Here is a 16,876-nt window from a genome sequence, read left to right as displayed (position 1 = left end):
TGATCAGTAGGCATGCACCTTACAAACTATCTTGAAACCATCATGGGCCACCCACTTCCAAACATTCTTCAAAAACAGACCTCAGATTTCCTCTCATCAAAATGTTAAGGCGACTTTTCAATTTGAACTTATTTTCTTCTATCTAGGAGATTTTCAAGGGAAATGGTTTGATAACACAAGTCAGTCATTCCATAGTTTCTGTGACAGTATAGCTAGTATGTCTGTGGTAGAAAGAAGACAGCAATGTCTGATGAATTCTTTCCTTCCAAAGGTTGTTGTATTCTGTCAACCAGGTGAAGCCCATCCCTGAAAATGCAGAGGAGATCAAGCTGGGTTGAAAGTAGAAACATTTTATTAAGAAGAAAATTAGACACTACTACCATACAAAAACCCAATAGCTCAGGAGGGGCAGGGGAAATTTATGCATGAAAACTGTTAAGGGGAAGTTAAGGGGGGTGTTGGGGAAAAGAATGGACAATCTTTTCCACGAACAGATAAAGAAACAGGATGTTTACAGAACAGTTGACTACAAGGCTGAACTAGTTTAGGGAGAGAGATGTGTACAATATAGCAAGGTCAGCCAGTGAATACCAGCAAAGGCATCTGGGAGCGAGTAAGACTGTGGCTCACTGCAGGTTCCTTCCAACAAAGAGGATTCCTTTGTGTCCAGTGCATGTGTCTGGTAAGGTAACTCATAGAAAATGGACATATTAATCTCAGGGGAACTTCTGAGTTCCAACTTGATTCCACCCTTCATGGTAGGACTCCTCTTAGTCCACATGTGATAGAGGTAAGTAGGGGGAAGGGCTGAAAGTCCAAAGGTCACTTTACCCAGTCTGAGTAAGTTAGGGGGTCTGTGTTCAGTGCTGTCAGCCCCGCCCCAATAATGCAGAGATGTGTCCAAGCAGACACACCTTCCTTTGAACTTGGTGATCTGATTCCCCCATCCATCTCAATGTTAGAATGAATCAGATTTAGGAACCTCCAGGGAGATCTGTTATTCTTCTGTGCCTGAGGGGAGGAAATAAAGACCTGTATCCTACTACTCAACCCAGGGCCATTAATACCTAACAAAAATAATGAATTACAATCATTCACCTTTATACTCCATACTAAAGTTTCTCAATCAGCTTCCAACAAAACACCTAACTTCTGGATTATTACAATAGCTGTAGGAGGAGGGTCTGCCTGCCTCAAGTCTCACCTGATTCCAGTCCAGCCCCAAAGTCATCTTCCTAAAGTACAGCTCAGACCACCCTTCCCCTACTCATTATACTCCAGGGGCACCTCACTGTTTCCAGGAGCAAATACAAAATGCTCAATTTGGCATTCAAAGCCCTGCAGAACAACCTTCTTTCACTATTCAAGTCTTCTTACATCTTTCTCTCCCACATTCTCTTTGATCCACTGATACTGGTCCCCTGGATTTTGCACACACAAAACCAACTCACCACTCCTAGCATCTTCAATGGCTGTCCCCCCTTCCTGAAACACTCCTCACCCTCTGCTCTGACCACTGACCTGCCTGGCTTTAAATCCCAGCTAAAATCCTGCCTTTGGCAACCACTCTTCTCCAAGCCCTCTAAATTCCAATGTCTTCACTGCTCATTATACCTCATCTAGCCTGTCTATAGCTCACTTTGTACAGATTTGTAGGTTATCTCCCCTTCCCTTGTAAGATCCCTGAGGGCAGGGACTATTGTTTGTCACTTTTTGTATCTCCAGGGCTTAGCACAGTGCCTGGCACATAGGGTTGCTGGGTGTTCAATCCTGTCTGACACATCCAAGGAACATTGCCGGAAGCTCCATTTGGCATCTTCTCTGATGACCATGCTGATGTCCCCTGGGATGTGGAAACATCTCATTAACTAGGGCCACCCCCTAAACTGGCTGAGGGTTCAGGAGTTACATTCACATAATATATATGATAATCATTTGTCTTAGATCATAACTCCATTTCAATTTTTAAAGCAACACACTTACTTAAAAATCAATATATCTCAAATAAAACAGTATGTTTTACAACATACACTGCAATTGTTTGAAGAAAATAGGTTTCCTCTGTGGTACTGAGAAATGTAAGCAAATTTCCCCTGGAGAAGATCTGAGACTCTCTTTCTCTATGTCTCTTTCTGTATCCCTCTCTCTTTCTAAGTTGAGCTATCCATAAGTTTTAGACAACTGACTTTACTATGAGACTAATGATGCAAGGAATGATAGTCATAAAAATAAAGTCTTTCCACAGTAATTTAATGTTTGTAAAGCATTTAACAAATGTTGTTTAATTAAATAATCAAACCACTCTGGGAGGTAGATACTCTCATTATCCCCAGTCTACAGATGGGGAAACTCAGGCAGGATGAGGTGACATGATTTACCCAAAGACATACAACCAGGAAGTACCAGAGACTGAATTGCAATTCAGACCTTGTGGTTCCAAGCACTTCATTCACCAGGTTACCTAGTCCTTAAAGAAAGCATTAGATATTCATTGTTGGTGGAGCTGCGAGCGCATCCAACCATTCTGGAGAGCAATTTGGAACTATGCCCAAAGGGCTACAAAAATGTGCATACCCTTTGACCCAGCAATATCGCTACTAGGACTATATCCCCAAGAGATCATAAAAATGGGAAAGGGTCCCACATGTACAAAAATATTTATAGCAGCACTCTATGTAGTTGCCAAAAACTGGAAGTCAAGGGGATGTCCATCAATTGGGGAATGGCTGAATAAATTATGGTATATGAATGTAATGGAGTACTATTGTGCCATAAGAAATGATGAACAAGAAGACTTCAGAGAGGCCTGGAAGGACTTATGTGACCTGATGCTGAGTGAAAGGAGCAGAACCAGGAGAACTTTATGCACAGCAACAACCACAGTGTGTGAGAGTTTTTTCTGGTAGACTTAGATTTTTGTAATAACACAAGAACTTCTTACCAAAAAAAAAAAAAATCCCAATGGAGGACCTCAAGGCAAAATGCCTGCCACACTCAGAGAGAGAAATATGGAAGTCACTCACATATTGTAGCAGATTATGTTTGTGTATGTGTATGTGTTTGTGTATCATGTTCTGATTTGTTATACGATTTCTTTCATTTATCTTAGTCTGACTACATAGCATGACTATAGTGAAAATATACTCAATAGGAAAGTATATGTAGAATCTATACAGAATTGTATGCAGTCGTGGGGAGGGAGGGGGGTAGTGGGGAGTAGGTGGGGAGGGATAAAATCGCAATTGTATGGCAGTGATTGTTAAACATTACAAAATAAAAATAAATAAATAAATAAATAAAAAATAAAAAAAATAAAAATAAAAAATAAAAAAATAAAAAAAAAGAAAGCATTAGATAAACTAATGTCCAACAGGTACCAAAGCGTTTAAAAAAGGAATTTTTGTGCCATCAAACAACAGCAAACAAATGAGTATCAAATAATGGGAGAGTGGCTGAAGAAATGAAGCCTACAAATGCCATGAAGTATTGAAGAGGGATGACAAACATTAGGATTTCAGAGAAAAAACATTACATGTAGAGGGCTTTATGCAAAGGAGGAAATTTGGGGATGTTTAATGAAGTTTCCTTGGTTGGGAGTTCTGATAGAGTCTGTGCTGCAGCAGGAGGACTTACCTTGGTAATTAGGTCCCAAAGCTTTCTCTCCAGCATGGTTTCTCCAAAGTAGGAAGGACAAACACAAGAGTCAAGCAGGAGATCGAGGGGAAGTCCTTCCCACATCCACTGCATTTATCCAGTAGGAACAAGGTTGTCTACTGATCAACCCCTTCAGAGAAAAGCCTGGCAGCCATGAGCACAATTGCGGGGCTTCTCTCCATGGTGAATCCTGACAGAAAGTAAGAGATGATCTGTAGCTAGAAGCCTTCCCATACTAAGACCACAGGGACCTCCTCCTCAGAATGGTTTCTTTAATCCTGAAGAAGCTCTGAACTCCATCTTATTGCCTTTCCTTATTACTGACAATGACCAGATTTCTATCTCACATGAATTTTGAGATGGGAAATAGGAGATGATTGTTGCCTGAAGGCATTATCCCCTTGATTATATTCATATGGTTTCTCCCAAGTGTGGAACCTCTTGTTACATATGGTAAGGGTGGTAACTAAAAGCTCTGACACATTCATGACACTCATGAATGAGGTTTGTGTCCAGTGGGAATTCTCTTACGTTGAGCAAAACTTGAACTCAGCATGAAATAATTCCACATTGATTATATTAATAAGACTTCTCCTCAGTATCAATGTTTTGAAATCTAACTATACTGGAGCTCTGTCTGAAAATCTTTCCACATTAATTACATTCTTGGGTTTCTCCCCAGTATGAATTCTCTGATGTAAAGCAAGAAGGTAGCTCTGTGTGAAAGACTTTCCACATTGATTATATTCAAAAGGTCTCTCTCCGGTGTGGATTTTCTGGTGAGTACCAAGATTGGAGGAATACCCAAGAGTCTTTCCATACTGATTATGTCATCCATAAAGCTTCTCGTCAGTATAGATTCTCTGATGTTCACCAAGAATGCATCTCTGTGTGAAATCCTTTCCACAATGATTACATTCAAAAGGCTTCTTCTATCCAGTGTGGATTATCTGATGAGCAGCATGATACCGTCTCTGTGTGAAGGTCTTTCCACACTGATTACATTCAAAAGGTTTCTCTCCAGTGTGGATTCTCTGATGTGAAGCAAGATGGTACCTCTGTGTGAAAGTCTTTCCACACTGATTACATTTAAAAGGTTTCTCTCCAGTGTGGATTCTCTGATGTGAAGCAAGATTGCTCTTCTGTGTGAAAGCCTTTCCACACTGATTACATTCATAAGGTTTCTCTCCAGTGTGGATTCTCTGATGTGAAGTAAAATTGCCCCTATCTTTGAAAGCCTTTCCACACTGAATACATTCATAAGGTTTCTCTCCAGTGTGGATTCTCTGGTGTGCAGCAAGATTGCGCCTGTCTGTGAAAGCCTTTCCACAGTGATTACATTCATAAGGTTTCTCTCCAGTATGGATTCTCTGATGTGCAGTAAGACTACCTTTGTCTCTGAACGCCTTTCCACACTGATTACATTTATAAGGCTTCTCTCCAGTGTGGATTCTCTGATGTGCAGCAAGACTTCCCCTGTCTGTGAAAGCCTTTGGACAGTGATTACATTTATAAGGCTTCTCTCCAGTGTGGATTCTCTGATGTGCAGCAAGACTGCCCCTGTCTGTGAAAGCCTTTCCACAGTGATTACATTCATAAGGTTTCTCTCCAGTGTGAATTCTCTGATGTGTAACAAGATAGTACCTCTGTGTGAAAGCCTTTCCACAGTGATTACATTTGAAAGGTTTCTCTCCAGTGTGGATTCTCTGATGGGCAGCAAGTCTCTGTTTCCTTGTGAAAGTCTTTCCACACTGATTACATTCAAATAGTTTCTCTCCAGTGTGGATTCTCTGTTGGCCAATGCGGAGAGATCTGTAGCAGACCACTTTCCCACATTCATGACATTCATGTAACTTCTCCCCAGTATGAATCTTATGAGATCTATCAAGATCTAAGTTCCAACCAAAGGTCTTCCTACACTGAAGACATGTATAACTTTTCATCTCATTGTCAAATCTAGGCTGGCAAGGAATAGAAGAGTGATGGGATGAGGTTGCTTCACATTCATTATATTCACCAGGCAATTTCATGGCAATCTGCTGATGAGTAATGAGCTTACAGTTTTGACTCAAGGCATTCCCACTTTTATTACTTACAGAAAGAGTTTCCTCCATATCACTTTTCTGATGTCTCACAAGGTCTGAACTCCAGGTCCAGGACGTGTCCCATTGATTACCTGGATACCCTGGCATTTCAGGAGCCTTCTCATGGGACTGAAAAAATTCTACATGTTCAATAAAGCATTTGCTACATTCGCTATCCTGAACAGAGTTATTCCCAGAGGTCATTTTCTTACAGTGATTTGGGATGCAAGAATGTCTGAATATCTTTCCAATTTTATAAAATTCACAGTCACTCTTTGGATTTTTACCTAACTTGATATTAGAGTCATGGATTTCTCTCAACTTGAAGTCCCAGGGACCATCACTCATGAATCTTTGCAGGTCACATTTTTCCAGAAAAATTCCAAGATTTCTAGTCACCTCATTTACTTTGACCCTGGTCTCTAAAGCTGAAGAAAACAAACAATCAAATATATGAACAGCAAAAGATACACACACATCAGCATGTGCAATAGCAATGGTTAGAGGAGATTTATGGGGCTCATGATCCTCTAACCACCAACCTAAATACAACAAAACGTTGTATACTCTCAGAGAAAACAGGGGCATTAAACAGACCGTATCAGCAGAAGAGACAGAGACTGTGGGAAAGACAAAGGAGGTGTACCCCACAGGGTGCTGGACCCAGCAGAGACTTATTCACTCCAAGCTAAATATTCACACTCAACAAAAGCAGTAGCCTCAAGGCAAGATGGCTGCCAGAAGTACTGTCAACAGATTAGAGAGATTCTTCATGGGAGAATTGTTTGCTACTAACTTAGAGAGAAAACTGAGCCAACACAGGGTTTGCAGCATTCCAGCAGAAAAGAAGAGACGAGCTTTCAGAGATTTATTAAATGGAATCACATTGATTCATCTGGGCCAGAACACCTGTATACATCCAAAGGAGTTCGATGAAGATGATGGGGAAATGGAAAACCTAATAAAGAAACAATGAAAACTCTACAGGATCTACCATTCTGTAGGTTTGTTTTCACAGCTGTACTCCCAGGAATTATATACCATTTAGAGTTATTTTAAATGGGGTATCTCTTTCCATCTCTTCCTGCATGGTTTGGTTGGTGATGCATAGGGATATATAGGAATGCTGATGGGTTGTTTTGTATTGTTTGTATGGGTTTGTATGGGTTTGAATTATACCTGGCTACTTTGCTAGGTAATTTTGCTAAAATTAGTAACTGCCTTAATAAACTTCGTGATTTTCTTTGGGATTCTGCAAGTATACAATCTTATCATTTACCAAAAAAACCGAGTTTCATTACCTCATTCTCTATTCTGATTACTTCTATTTCTTCTCTCATTGTATATTCTTCCTATTCCTAACACAACACTAAATAGTATAGAGGTGACAGTGGGCACCCTTGTTTCACCCCTGATCTTACTGGGAAGGCTTCTAGCTTATCCCCATTACAAATAATGCCTGCTGATGGGCTTAGGTGAATGCTTTTCTTTTCTTTTTATTTACCGATTTAAGGAAAAATCTATTAATTTTAAGGATTTTAAATAGAAATGAATATTGTATTCAGTCAAAAGCTTATTCTTCCAGCTATTGATATAAGCATATGATTTTTGTTACTTACTACTGATAAAATCAATTATGTGAATAATTTTCTATAAATTCAAGCATCCCTCCATTCCCTGTATGAATCCAAATTGGGCCGAATGCACAAGCTTCATAATATATTGTTGTTATTCCCTAGCTGTTATGTTAATCAGAATTTTTACATCCATATTCATTCATGAAATTGGTCTATTCCTTTCATTCACTTTTTTATTCTTCCTGGTGTGCGTATCAATACCATATTTGTTTCATAAAAGCAGTTTGCAGTACCCCTTCTAGGCATATTTTTCCAAATCTTTTATTTAATATTGGAATTAGTTGATCTTTAATGTTTGGAAAAACTTCCTTTCAAATCCATCTGCTCCTGGTGCTTTTTTCTCAGGAAGCTTATTTATGACCTGTTTAATTATTTTTTCTAAAACAGGTTTACTTAGACATTCTATTTCCTCTTCTGTTAATTCCATGAGAATAAGGTTCCAGCACTACCTGCCCTCACTCCCACCTAATTCAGAAAGGATTAAATTCTATGTGATAACTGCTCCATTTTACCTCTCCCTACCTAATTTTATTTTACCTCTTAAAACACCTTTTAATGTGCAACATATACTCCTGTTGTGGTAACTCCTGGTCTGTTTGTTTTTTTTATCATGTTTTGGCCTTCAGTTTAGATGCTTTGACACATATTCCATACACTGTCATGAAACCACACTTTGATGATATTAGATATTAAGCCAGCCTTAGACAAGCTGTCCATTTGACCCATACTAGTATTGTTTATAGCCCATCAGACGTTTTCAATCATACTTACATCAGGTGAATTCGCAGGTCAATGAAATAAACCATTTCCACCTTTTTGACAAATTAATTTTAAAATTTTCTTCTAAATTTATGTAATGGAACAAGCATTTCCATAATATATTATTATAAAAATGATGACTGTACATAGAACTACAAATCTACTTTGGACAACTTCCCATTCCTTTCAAATTCAGAAAAGAATTATCATATGAATTTCTTGATTTTTCTCTCTCCCCTCAGAGCTGGCTACCCTTACATACAAATAGGAACATATGTGTCTGTGAGTGTATTTGTGCATGTGTGGACACAGTTTCAGACACTGCTTTCAAGTTTTCCCAAAAATTTTTTACCAAAGAGTGAATTCTTATCCCAAAATAATGTCTTTACATATCTCAAATACAAGATCATTATGTTTATTTGTTGCTCTATGTATACACTATTCTACTATCTTTTCTATTTCTTACAGAGAATCAGAGAGTTTTCATACTTATTGCCTTACAATAGGGAATAAGATCTGGTACTGCTAAACTTCCTTCCTTGACACTTCTTTTCATTATTTTCTTTGATATTCTTGACTTTTTGTTTTCCCAAATGAATTTTCCTATTGCCTTTTCTAATTCAGTAAAAAATAATTTTGGTAATTTCATTGGAATTGTATGGAATATATAAATCAGTTTGGATAAATTTGTCATTTTAATTATATTGATCCTGCCTACCCAGGAACAATTAATACTTCTCCAATTATTTAAATCTGATTTTATTTGTATATAAAGATTTTTATTATTTTTTTAATTATAAAGGTTTATATAGTTCCTGTATTTGTTTTGGAAGATGGAATCCAAGGTATTTGATACTATCTACAGTTTGAGGCAATTTGTTTTCTTTCTTTAAACAGATTCTTGAAGAGCCAAGGATTTCCTGCCCTATTGTGCCATTCTGCCAGAATCCCTCTCATTCTTTTTAGCATGACATTTTCAGTAAAGTTGTCAGACACCATCGTGGAGGAGGAATATGGCATCAAGGTCAAACACCGGATTGATGGCAAATTATTTAACATGAAAAGGTGACAAGCCAAGATCAAAGTGGATGGAGAGTTGGTGCACTCAGTGAAGCTTCTGAGGCTGAAATACATCAGAATATGGATCCATTCTCTGCCACTTGTGAAAATTTTGGTCTGAAAATTAACATCAAGAAAAGAGAGGAAATGGTCCTTACCCAAGGACAGCAGGTTCTGGACATTCTCCAGCATGACCTCCTTGTACAGCTCTTTCTGAGAATGGTCCAAGAGGCCCCACTCCTCCTTAGTGAAGTCCACAACCACATCCTTGAATGTCACCAACTCCTAAACCATCAAAAGTCACATGATTTACCGCTGAAAGAGACTCTGTCTTTGCTTTACAATTGCTTTCAATTGTTCAAGTAATACGTTCATTCATTTTAATATTTAATTATAGAGAAATAAGAGTAACTATGTGGAGCGGGAAGGGTTCCTTCATTAAAAATGTAAAATTTTATGAAATGGGGTTAGAGATGGAGCTAATGGATAAGAAAGACATTGACAGTTTATGAAAAATAAATGATTTCCACATGCTGCTACAACTCTAGAACACTGGGGTTGGGGAGGCAAAAGAATGAGTCAAGAGGCTGACTGATGGAGATCACACAAGAAAGCGGCCACTTCTACAAATCCTTTGATGCTTGGGAGGGCCCATCTATTGTCACAATCTGGTACATACAAAACATGTGTTTAGCCAAGGCATTTGGCATTGGATGCTTCTCATTTCTAGCAGAACACTAGGATTCACTGTTTAAGAAGCTGCATTACTGTGGAGCAAATCTGTCTTGTAAATAAAAATCTCTTCATCTTTTTATCATTTTGATTTTATTTAAAACATTAGATTTATCTTGCATTTGTATATCTGACTTCATAGTTTCCTCTATTTCTATTATTGAACTCCTGAGCAGTTAAATTAGTTTTTAGTCTTTTCCTGATTTTTTAGATTCCCAAGAATTTACAATTCTTTTCTTTTCTCTAGATGTTCTGACTCCTGACTCTTCAGTGCATTCTATTCATTCTTAATGTGAACAATCACTAGAGGAAGGCCATGCTTTTCTTCACTGATAATTCATGTCTGGAATCCATAACTTGTTCTCATCAGAAGCTCATGTACATCTCTTTCCTTCCCCATCCTCCCACATTTTCTCTTCCCCACTGTGGAGTGAGCTCATGTCCTCCAAACACCTACATAAGAAGAGGGTCAGCTCCCCCACATCACAACATTCCCACATTGACACCTTGGTGCACTACTTTGGAACTTCTCATTGACTTTGCCACCATGTCCCAATGTCTTTTGCCCAAAATCTCTTCCTTCAGTGTATTATCTTCCCAATGAAAGTGTAATCTCTATGGGGACAGGACAATCTTTCTTCTTTTCTGTTTGAATCCCCAGGCCTTAACTCAGTGTATGGCATTATTCAGTTGTTTCAGTTGTGTCTGATTTTTCTAGACCCCACTTGAGGTTTTTCTGAGCAAAGATATAGGAATGGTTTGCTATTTTCTGCTCATGCTCCTCTTAAAAATGATGAACTGAGGCAAACACAGTTAAGTGACTTAAGTGACTCAGAATCACAGACAGTAAGTGTCTGAGGCCTGATTTTACTCATACACTTGAGTAATCCTGATTCCAAGCCCAGGGCTCCATCCACTGGGTCACCTTGCTGCCCTCTACTTACTCCTTAACCCTTTATACAACTTAGCTTTCATCCTTCCTTTCCTGAAAGGGCCCTCTGCAAACACAGTACTGATACTTTAATTGCCAAATCTGACAAACCTGTTGTTTAAAATTTGGATTCAATCAAAATGCTGCACTTAAAGATCCAGAAGGTCAATGTGGCCTGAACGCTGCAGGTTGCCCACCCCTGCTGCAGTATGATTGCACTCTACTCGGGTAGAGGCATTTTGCTCCAATGACATTCTTCATTCTTTTCTTTATAATTTCTGAACATATGGCCTTAATATCAAATTTTAAGAGTATTTTTCATGAAGGTATAACCCACAGATATGGGGTAAAACATCACAAGTATCCATGTGACTTTAGAGGAGACCACACAATAATTTACTTTAGGACAAATTCAGTTCCATTTGCTGCCAGAATCTCAAAACATAAGGCCCCCCCTTTGGATTAGTCCACCGCCAGTTTTGTTGTGGCAGTCTTTCTACTGAGAAACAAAAGGATCTCAGTCCACAAACAGGATGAAGGGGGAGAATGAGAATTGATGGACAGATGATGGAACAGGAGCTCTCAGGAGGAGCCAGTGTTTTGAATTTTGGCCCAGGCACAATGGGAGCCTTGGAGAGGAAGTGGGAGCACTAGGACAGGGTCAAGGAAGAAGAGGTGTAATTCCCATGGCATTGCAGCTGATGGAGACCAGGAATAGGAGTAGAGAAGAAGACAGGGGTCTAAGTTTCTGGCCATGAGTGTCAGTGGAGAAAGAGGATGCTCTGGTGCCTCAGGACTGAGATAGAAAGAGAGTGGTGGACCCTCAGAAAGGCCTTGGTTCACTGAGGCCCATAAGGCCTTCTGCTTTCCATGTCGCCCACATTTCTAGGCAACTTCTGACTTGGACTCTTCCTGGCAGACTCCCTGGCTGGAAGAAGCAGCCCTTTTCCCTGAGATAAAGATGTCTCCTAAAAATCCAGTTCTGGGCTTGCAGTTCAAAGGTAGGTCTGAGCCAGGAGGTCAGAAAGGTCATATGGCCTACTTGTACTACTAATGAGGCTTCAAAGTCCAAGAACTGGTCTTTGAGGCCCCCTTCATGCCATGATTCCTGCTTCACTCAGCCCTTTAGACCCCCACCCCAGCACCTTTCAGAAGCCCTCCCCTGACTGGAGAGAGTACACCTCAAGCAGCCCAGCATGTATCCCCTGACTGCTGCTCTCTGGTCAACCAACACCCCTCCCCCTCCCAACCCCCCAATCTCTTTCTTTCTTTAACTCTAGAAAGCACATTCACACCTTTGGCTGAGTGCCAAATATGAGTTATTCCACAAACTGTACCACTGAAGCTTTCATGTAGCAACTGGGTAACGGTTTTTAAAAGTGAATTTTTGGAAAAACATGACTGACTTCATTGGATGTTATACTAGCTGTTCTGAGGTCAATGTATTCAGCGTCCCTTTCCCCAATCTCTTTGAGAACATTCAGAGAATCACTTCCAGTCCTGTTATTCTAAGAAGGCACAAAGGGCTTAGCAAACGTTGATTAACTACCTGACTGATGAAGCAGCTACCATTGTCTTTGGACTGGTAAAAGCAGGTAGGCTAAAGACCTTGGTAACAGACCTTTTTAACTCTAACTCTGAACCCACATTTTGTTTCTTTTCCTAAAAATTTTCCTTTCCCTCTCTCTGTCCCCTCACCTGATCTCACCCAAAACTTCCTTGTAAGTCTGCCTAACAAGACCTCAGGGATCCTACCCAAAAGATGGGTCTGACCTCAGGGGAAGAATGTTTAAAACCTTGTTTTCTACAGAAATTATGTAACATACGACTTATGAAATCTAGGCAATCCATACATAGCAGAAAGTCTTTTGACTTGTAGCAAATGCAGGAAAATAAACTGATTGCAGAAGACACAAACAACACAGACCAGTACTAGATTATCTTCCAGCAGAAGAGGGGAAATGGAGAGATATAACGGAGAAATTTGTTTCCATAAATTCAGAATAACAATCGGCAGAATGGGAGACATAACGAAGGAAGTATGTCTCACAAAGACAATAACAGGCAAAGCAGGAATCCAACTGGTTTTCATCTTGTTTTGAGGTCAGAAGTCAGCTAAGTATGGTGAAAGGTAAGTCTTGCCTGGAATGCGCATGTGTAATAAGCTTATGAATATTAACTTCTCCTCCTCTGGGAGGGCTAAAGGTTCATCTGAATGGTCATGCAATACAGGTAGCGGGAGGGGAGAACATGTGAGGGGCAACGGTGTACTAGGCGTAATGGAAAGCTGTATTCCCAGTATTACCCAGTCAACAGGGAGACAGGGAGGACTTTGCGATCTGGCATAGGTTTTTAAGGCTTACTTTTGTTTCTGGAGGCTATGTCAATTTTAAGAGGCACCCACCACTGCAGTCACCTTATTAACTTTTACCTTCACCCCTCCTGAGCCTGAATGAGTTATTTCTCACACCTCAGGAGGACACACTGTCTTTACGTCCTCTGAGAAACACATTTCCATCAAGGAGTGTGTCACACTCTTGCCAAATCTGACAAACCTGTTGTTTAAAATTTGGATTCAATCAAAATGCTGCACTTAAAGATCCAGAAGGTCAATGTGGCCTGAACGCTGCAGGTTGCCCACCCCTGCTGCAGTCACCTTATTAACTTTTACCTTCACCCCTCCTGAGCCTGAATGAGTTATTTCTCACACCTCAGGAGGACACACTGTCTTTACGTCCTCTGAGAAACACATTTCCATCAAGGAGTGTGTCACACTCTTGCCAAATCTGACAAACCTGTTGTTTAAAATTTGGATTCAATCAAAATGCTGCACTTAAAGATCCAGAAGGTCAATGTGGCCTGAACGCTGCAGGTTGCCCACCCCTGCTGCAGTATGATTGCACTCTACTCGGGTAGAGGCATTTTGCTCCAATGACATTCTTCATTCTTTTCTTTATAATTTCTGAACATATGGCCTTAATATCAAATTTTAAGAGTATTTTTCATGAAGGTATAACCCACAGATATGGGGTAAAACATCACAAGTATCCATGTGACTTTAGAGGAGACCACACAATAATTTACTTTAGGACAAATTCAGTTCCATTTGTCTTGACTCAGTTCATCATTTTTAAGAGGAGCATGAGCAGAAAATAGCAAACCATTCCTATATCTTTGCTCAGAAAAACCTCAAGTGGGGTCTAGAAAAATCAGACACAACTGAAACAACTGAATAATGCCATACACTGAGTTAAGGCCTGGGGATTCAAACAGAAAAGAAGAAAGATTGTCCTGTCCCCATAGAGATTACACTTTCATTGGGAAGATAATACACTGAAGGAAGAGATTTTGGGCAAAAGACATTGGGACATGGTGGCAAAGTCAATGAGAAGTTCCAAAGTCTTGACTGGATAAATGAACCACACTGTCTGTGTGTAACCTGTGCTCCCTTGTTCTGGCTGTCTCTAGTGAGGACTCTTACAATTCTCACAATAGGATAAAAATCATAATATTCACATGGCTCCTGGCACAGAGTCTTCTCACACCTTGGTCCTGTTCTCCTCTCTGACCCAGGGACACGGGCCTCCTGGCTGGTCCTCAACCAAGACTCCATCCCCTGGCCCTGTGCCTTCCCAATGGCTGTCCCTCGTGCTGGGAATGTCCTCCCCCCTCACCTGGGCTTCCTTCACATCTCAGGTAAGAGCTCATCTTTTGTGAAAACAAGGGGTTTCTGGTCCCTTCCCTCTCATAGTGCCTCCTACCATACCGTACAGAGTTTGTTTGTACACAGATGCTGATATGTTTTCTCCCAATTAGACTGAGCTCATGGAGAGCAGGGACTGTCTTTTTTTAAAATGACATTGCAGAACCAATACCTTAGCACAGTGCTTGGCACAGAAGAGCCACTTTCTAAATTCTTACTGATTTGACCTAAGAAATAAATGGCAAATGGGAGGGACTCAGAAAGACCTTAGGAGGCTTGTGTGGCCTGAGACACGAGGATATGAGCAGAACCGGGAAGACAACTTCTGCTTTGCTAAGGCAGTGCAAAGGACAACCTACATCTAACAGAATAAAGCTTCCTTACCTCTCTATGATTCCACCTCTGCTGATGGTGATCAGGTCCATGGATGGACTGCACTCACCCAGTACTTTTGGGACATAACAGGTAGCCAGTACAAGTAGCATGGGCAACCCTCAGAGTCTGGCCTGGAGGAAACTCAGCAAGAGGTCAGAGGGGGAAGATGAGGCCCAATGGAAAGGGAGCCTGCAGAAGTGGGGTGTGGGGAGGGGCCCTCCTTCAGACCTACCTAGCACCTAAATGTGCAGAGCTGGTTCCCAGAAGACAGAGAGAACTCAGCTTTGAGGGAAGATGGCAGAGAGACCTTGGTTCCAAGAAAGAAGGCAAAGAGATCTCAGCTCCAAGGGAAGAAGGCAGAAAGATTTCAGCTCTAAGGGTTTCAGCTTCCTGCCAATCAATCCTGGGAGGGACTTCCTGATTCCTAGAGTCCAGACCCTACTCTGCCCTGCCCTTTCAGAAGGGAATTATGGTTTGCCAATCTGTGCTTCATAATGAAATTAATTAGTTGGCTACCTGATTAATAACACTATGTCTCTTTCTGTCATTCTCAGTGTAGAGGTCGGCTTGGTAAAATCTTGTTAACACCTCCGTCTTCAGTTAGGACCCCTCTGCCCTGCCCTTCACCCACCTGAAAATGAATGTTCTTCAAGAACAGAGGCTTAATTTCTCTACCTTTACAGATGATTTGTGCTTTCCCTCAGCATGTACACACATATCAGACTACGCACAAATGTGTGGGAGTCAGCACACAGCAATGGGAAACAAACCCACTGCCCACTGGCCTTAGACAGCTGAGTCCTGGGTTGAGATCCTATCCCTGCCTCTTATCACCACTGTCACCGGAATCAAATCACTGCCACTGCCTGAGCCTCAGCTGGGGTGGCAGGAAGGCCCTTCTAGGATCCCAAGCATGAGAAAAGCTTTGGTAATTTAACATTCCTTTGCTAATGTTTCATTCACATTCACTGTGGGCCAGTCCCTGGGGCCCCAACAGAACTGGGTTCAAGATCACTGGGCCTTCATGTGAATGCCTAGAAGGAGAAAGTGGATGGAATCAGGAAGACCTGAGGTCCAATAGTGCCTCAGACACTGGTTGGCTATGTCACTTCACCTCTACCTGTCTCAGTCTCTTTTTCTGTAAAAGAGGATAAAACTTCCTTGTCTCTCTTGGATTATACCTTTGCTGATGTTGGTCAGGTCTGTGGATGGACTGCACTCACCTGAGATGAGGGTCTCTGAACCTCAGGGGCCATTCTCCTTGGTGTCTCTCCCAGGACAAGGGTTTGGTCTCTGCAGGCTGACCTGGGGAGAAAGAAGAAGCTCATGGTGGGAAAGATATTGACTTTGCCTTCTCATGCCCAGTGTGGATGCCCAGTGACAAAAGGTGAGCTCTCAGAGCAGTTACAATGGCCCTGCCCTGCCTTCAGTCAAGACACTCCACCACTGGAGAAGGGCACCAAGGAGGGTCACCTTTGGAAGTGAACTTCTTCGAAACAGGAAGACTTGCCACCCTCTTGAACTCCTTCTGTTAGGTCTCATGCCCCTCCCCCATCTTCCCTTGAGTCCCTAGGGACTCAAGAGGCAGAAGGGGCTTGGGATCCCAGATGGGATGAGACAAGTCAGACCCTCAATGACCCCAGACCCAGAGCTCTACCTCCACCTGATATTATGGATGAGATATGTAGGTCAGGCCACCATGACCCAGTGGTAACACTGGGGATGGCACTTGTCAACAAAACTTTACTGTACAGGTCTCTAACCTGGGTATGGCCAGAGGCAAAACTGAGCAGGACAGAGGCAGTTGTACCACACATCAAGAAGGGATCTAATTAATTCATTTCAGAGTCAGGGAGGAGGTCTGCAAACCTGAAGTCCTCTTTTTGGGGAGGGCTTTCCCTGCTGGGGGGAAGGCAGAGTTCATACACATGCAAAGCACAAC

At 41.2% G+C, this 16,876-nt stretch overlaps 1 protein-coding gene across 1 annotated transcript in view; it reads right to left on the bottom strand.

Moving 5' to 3' along the window:
* Positions 1 to 331: 331 nt before the first annotated feature.
* The window catches only part of LOC140507386 (uncharacterized), a 59,127-nt gene continuing 42,582 nt past the window's right edge, over positions 332 to 16,876 (bottom strand). The window contains 4 exon segments of the mRNA XM_072615487.1: positions 332 to 4,322; positions 4,325 to 6,166; positions 9,352 to 9,478; positions 16,158 to 16,239. Of these exon segments, the coding sequence (XP_072471588.1) occupies positions 4,204 to 4,322; positions 4,325 to 6,166; positions 9,352 to 9,478; positions 16,158 to 16,239 (2,170 nt within the window). The 3' untranslated portion in view covers positions 332 to 4,203.

This window comes from Notamacropus eugenii, chromosome 5, assembly GCF_028372415.1.
Source record: "Notamacropus eugenii isolate mMacEug1 chromosome 5, mMacEug1.pri_v2, whole genome shotgun sequence".
Lineage (NCBI taxonomy): Eukaryota > Metazoa > Chordata > Mammalia > Diprotodontia > Macropodidae > Notamacropus > Notamacropus eugenii.
Note: the sequence above shows the minus strand (reverse complement) of the source record. Positions and strands in the feature narration are given on the sequence as shown.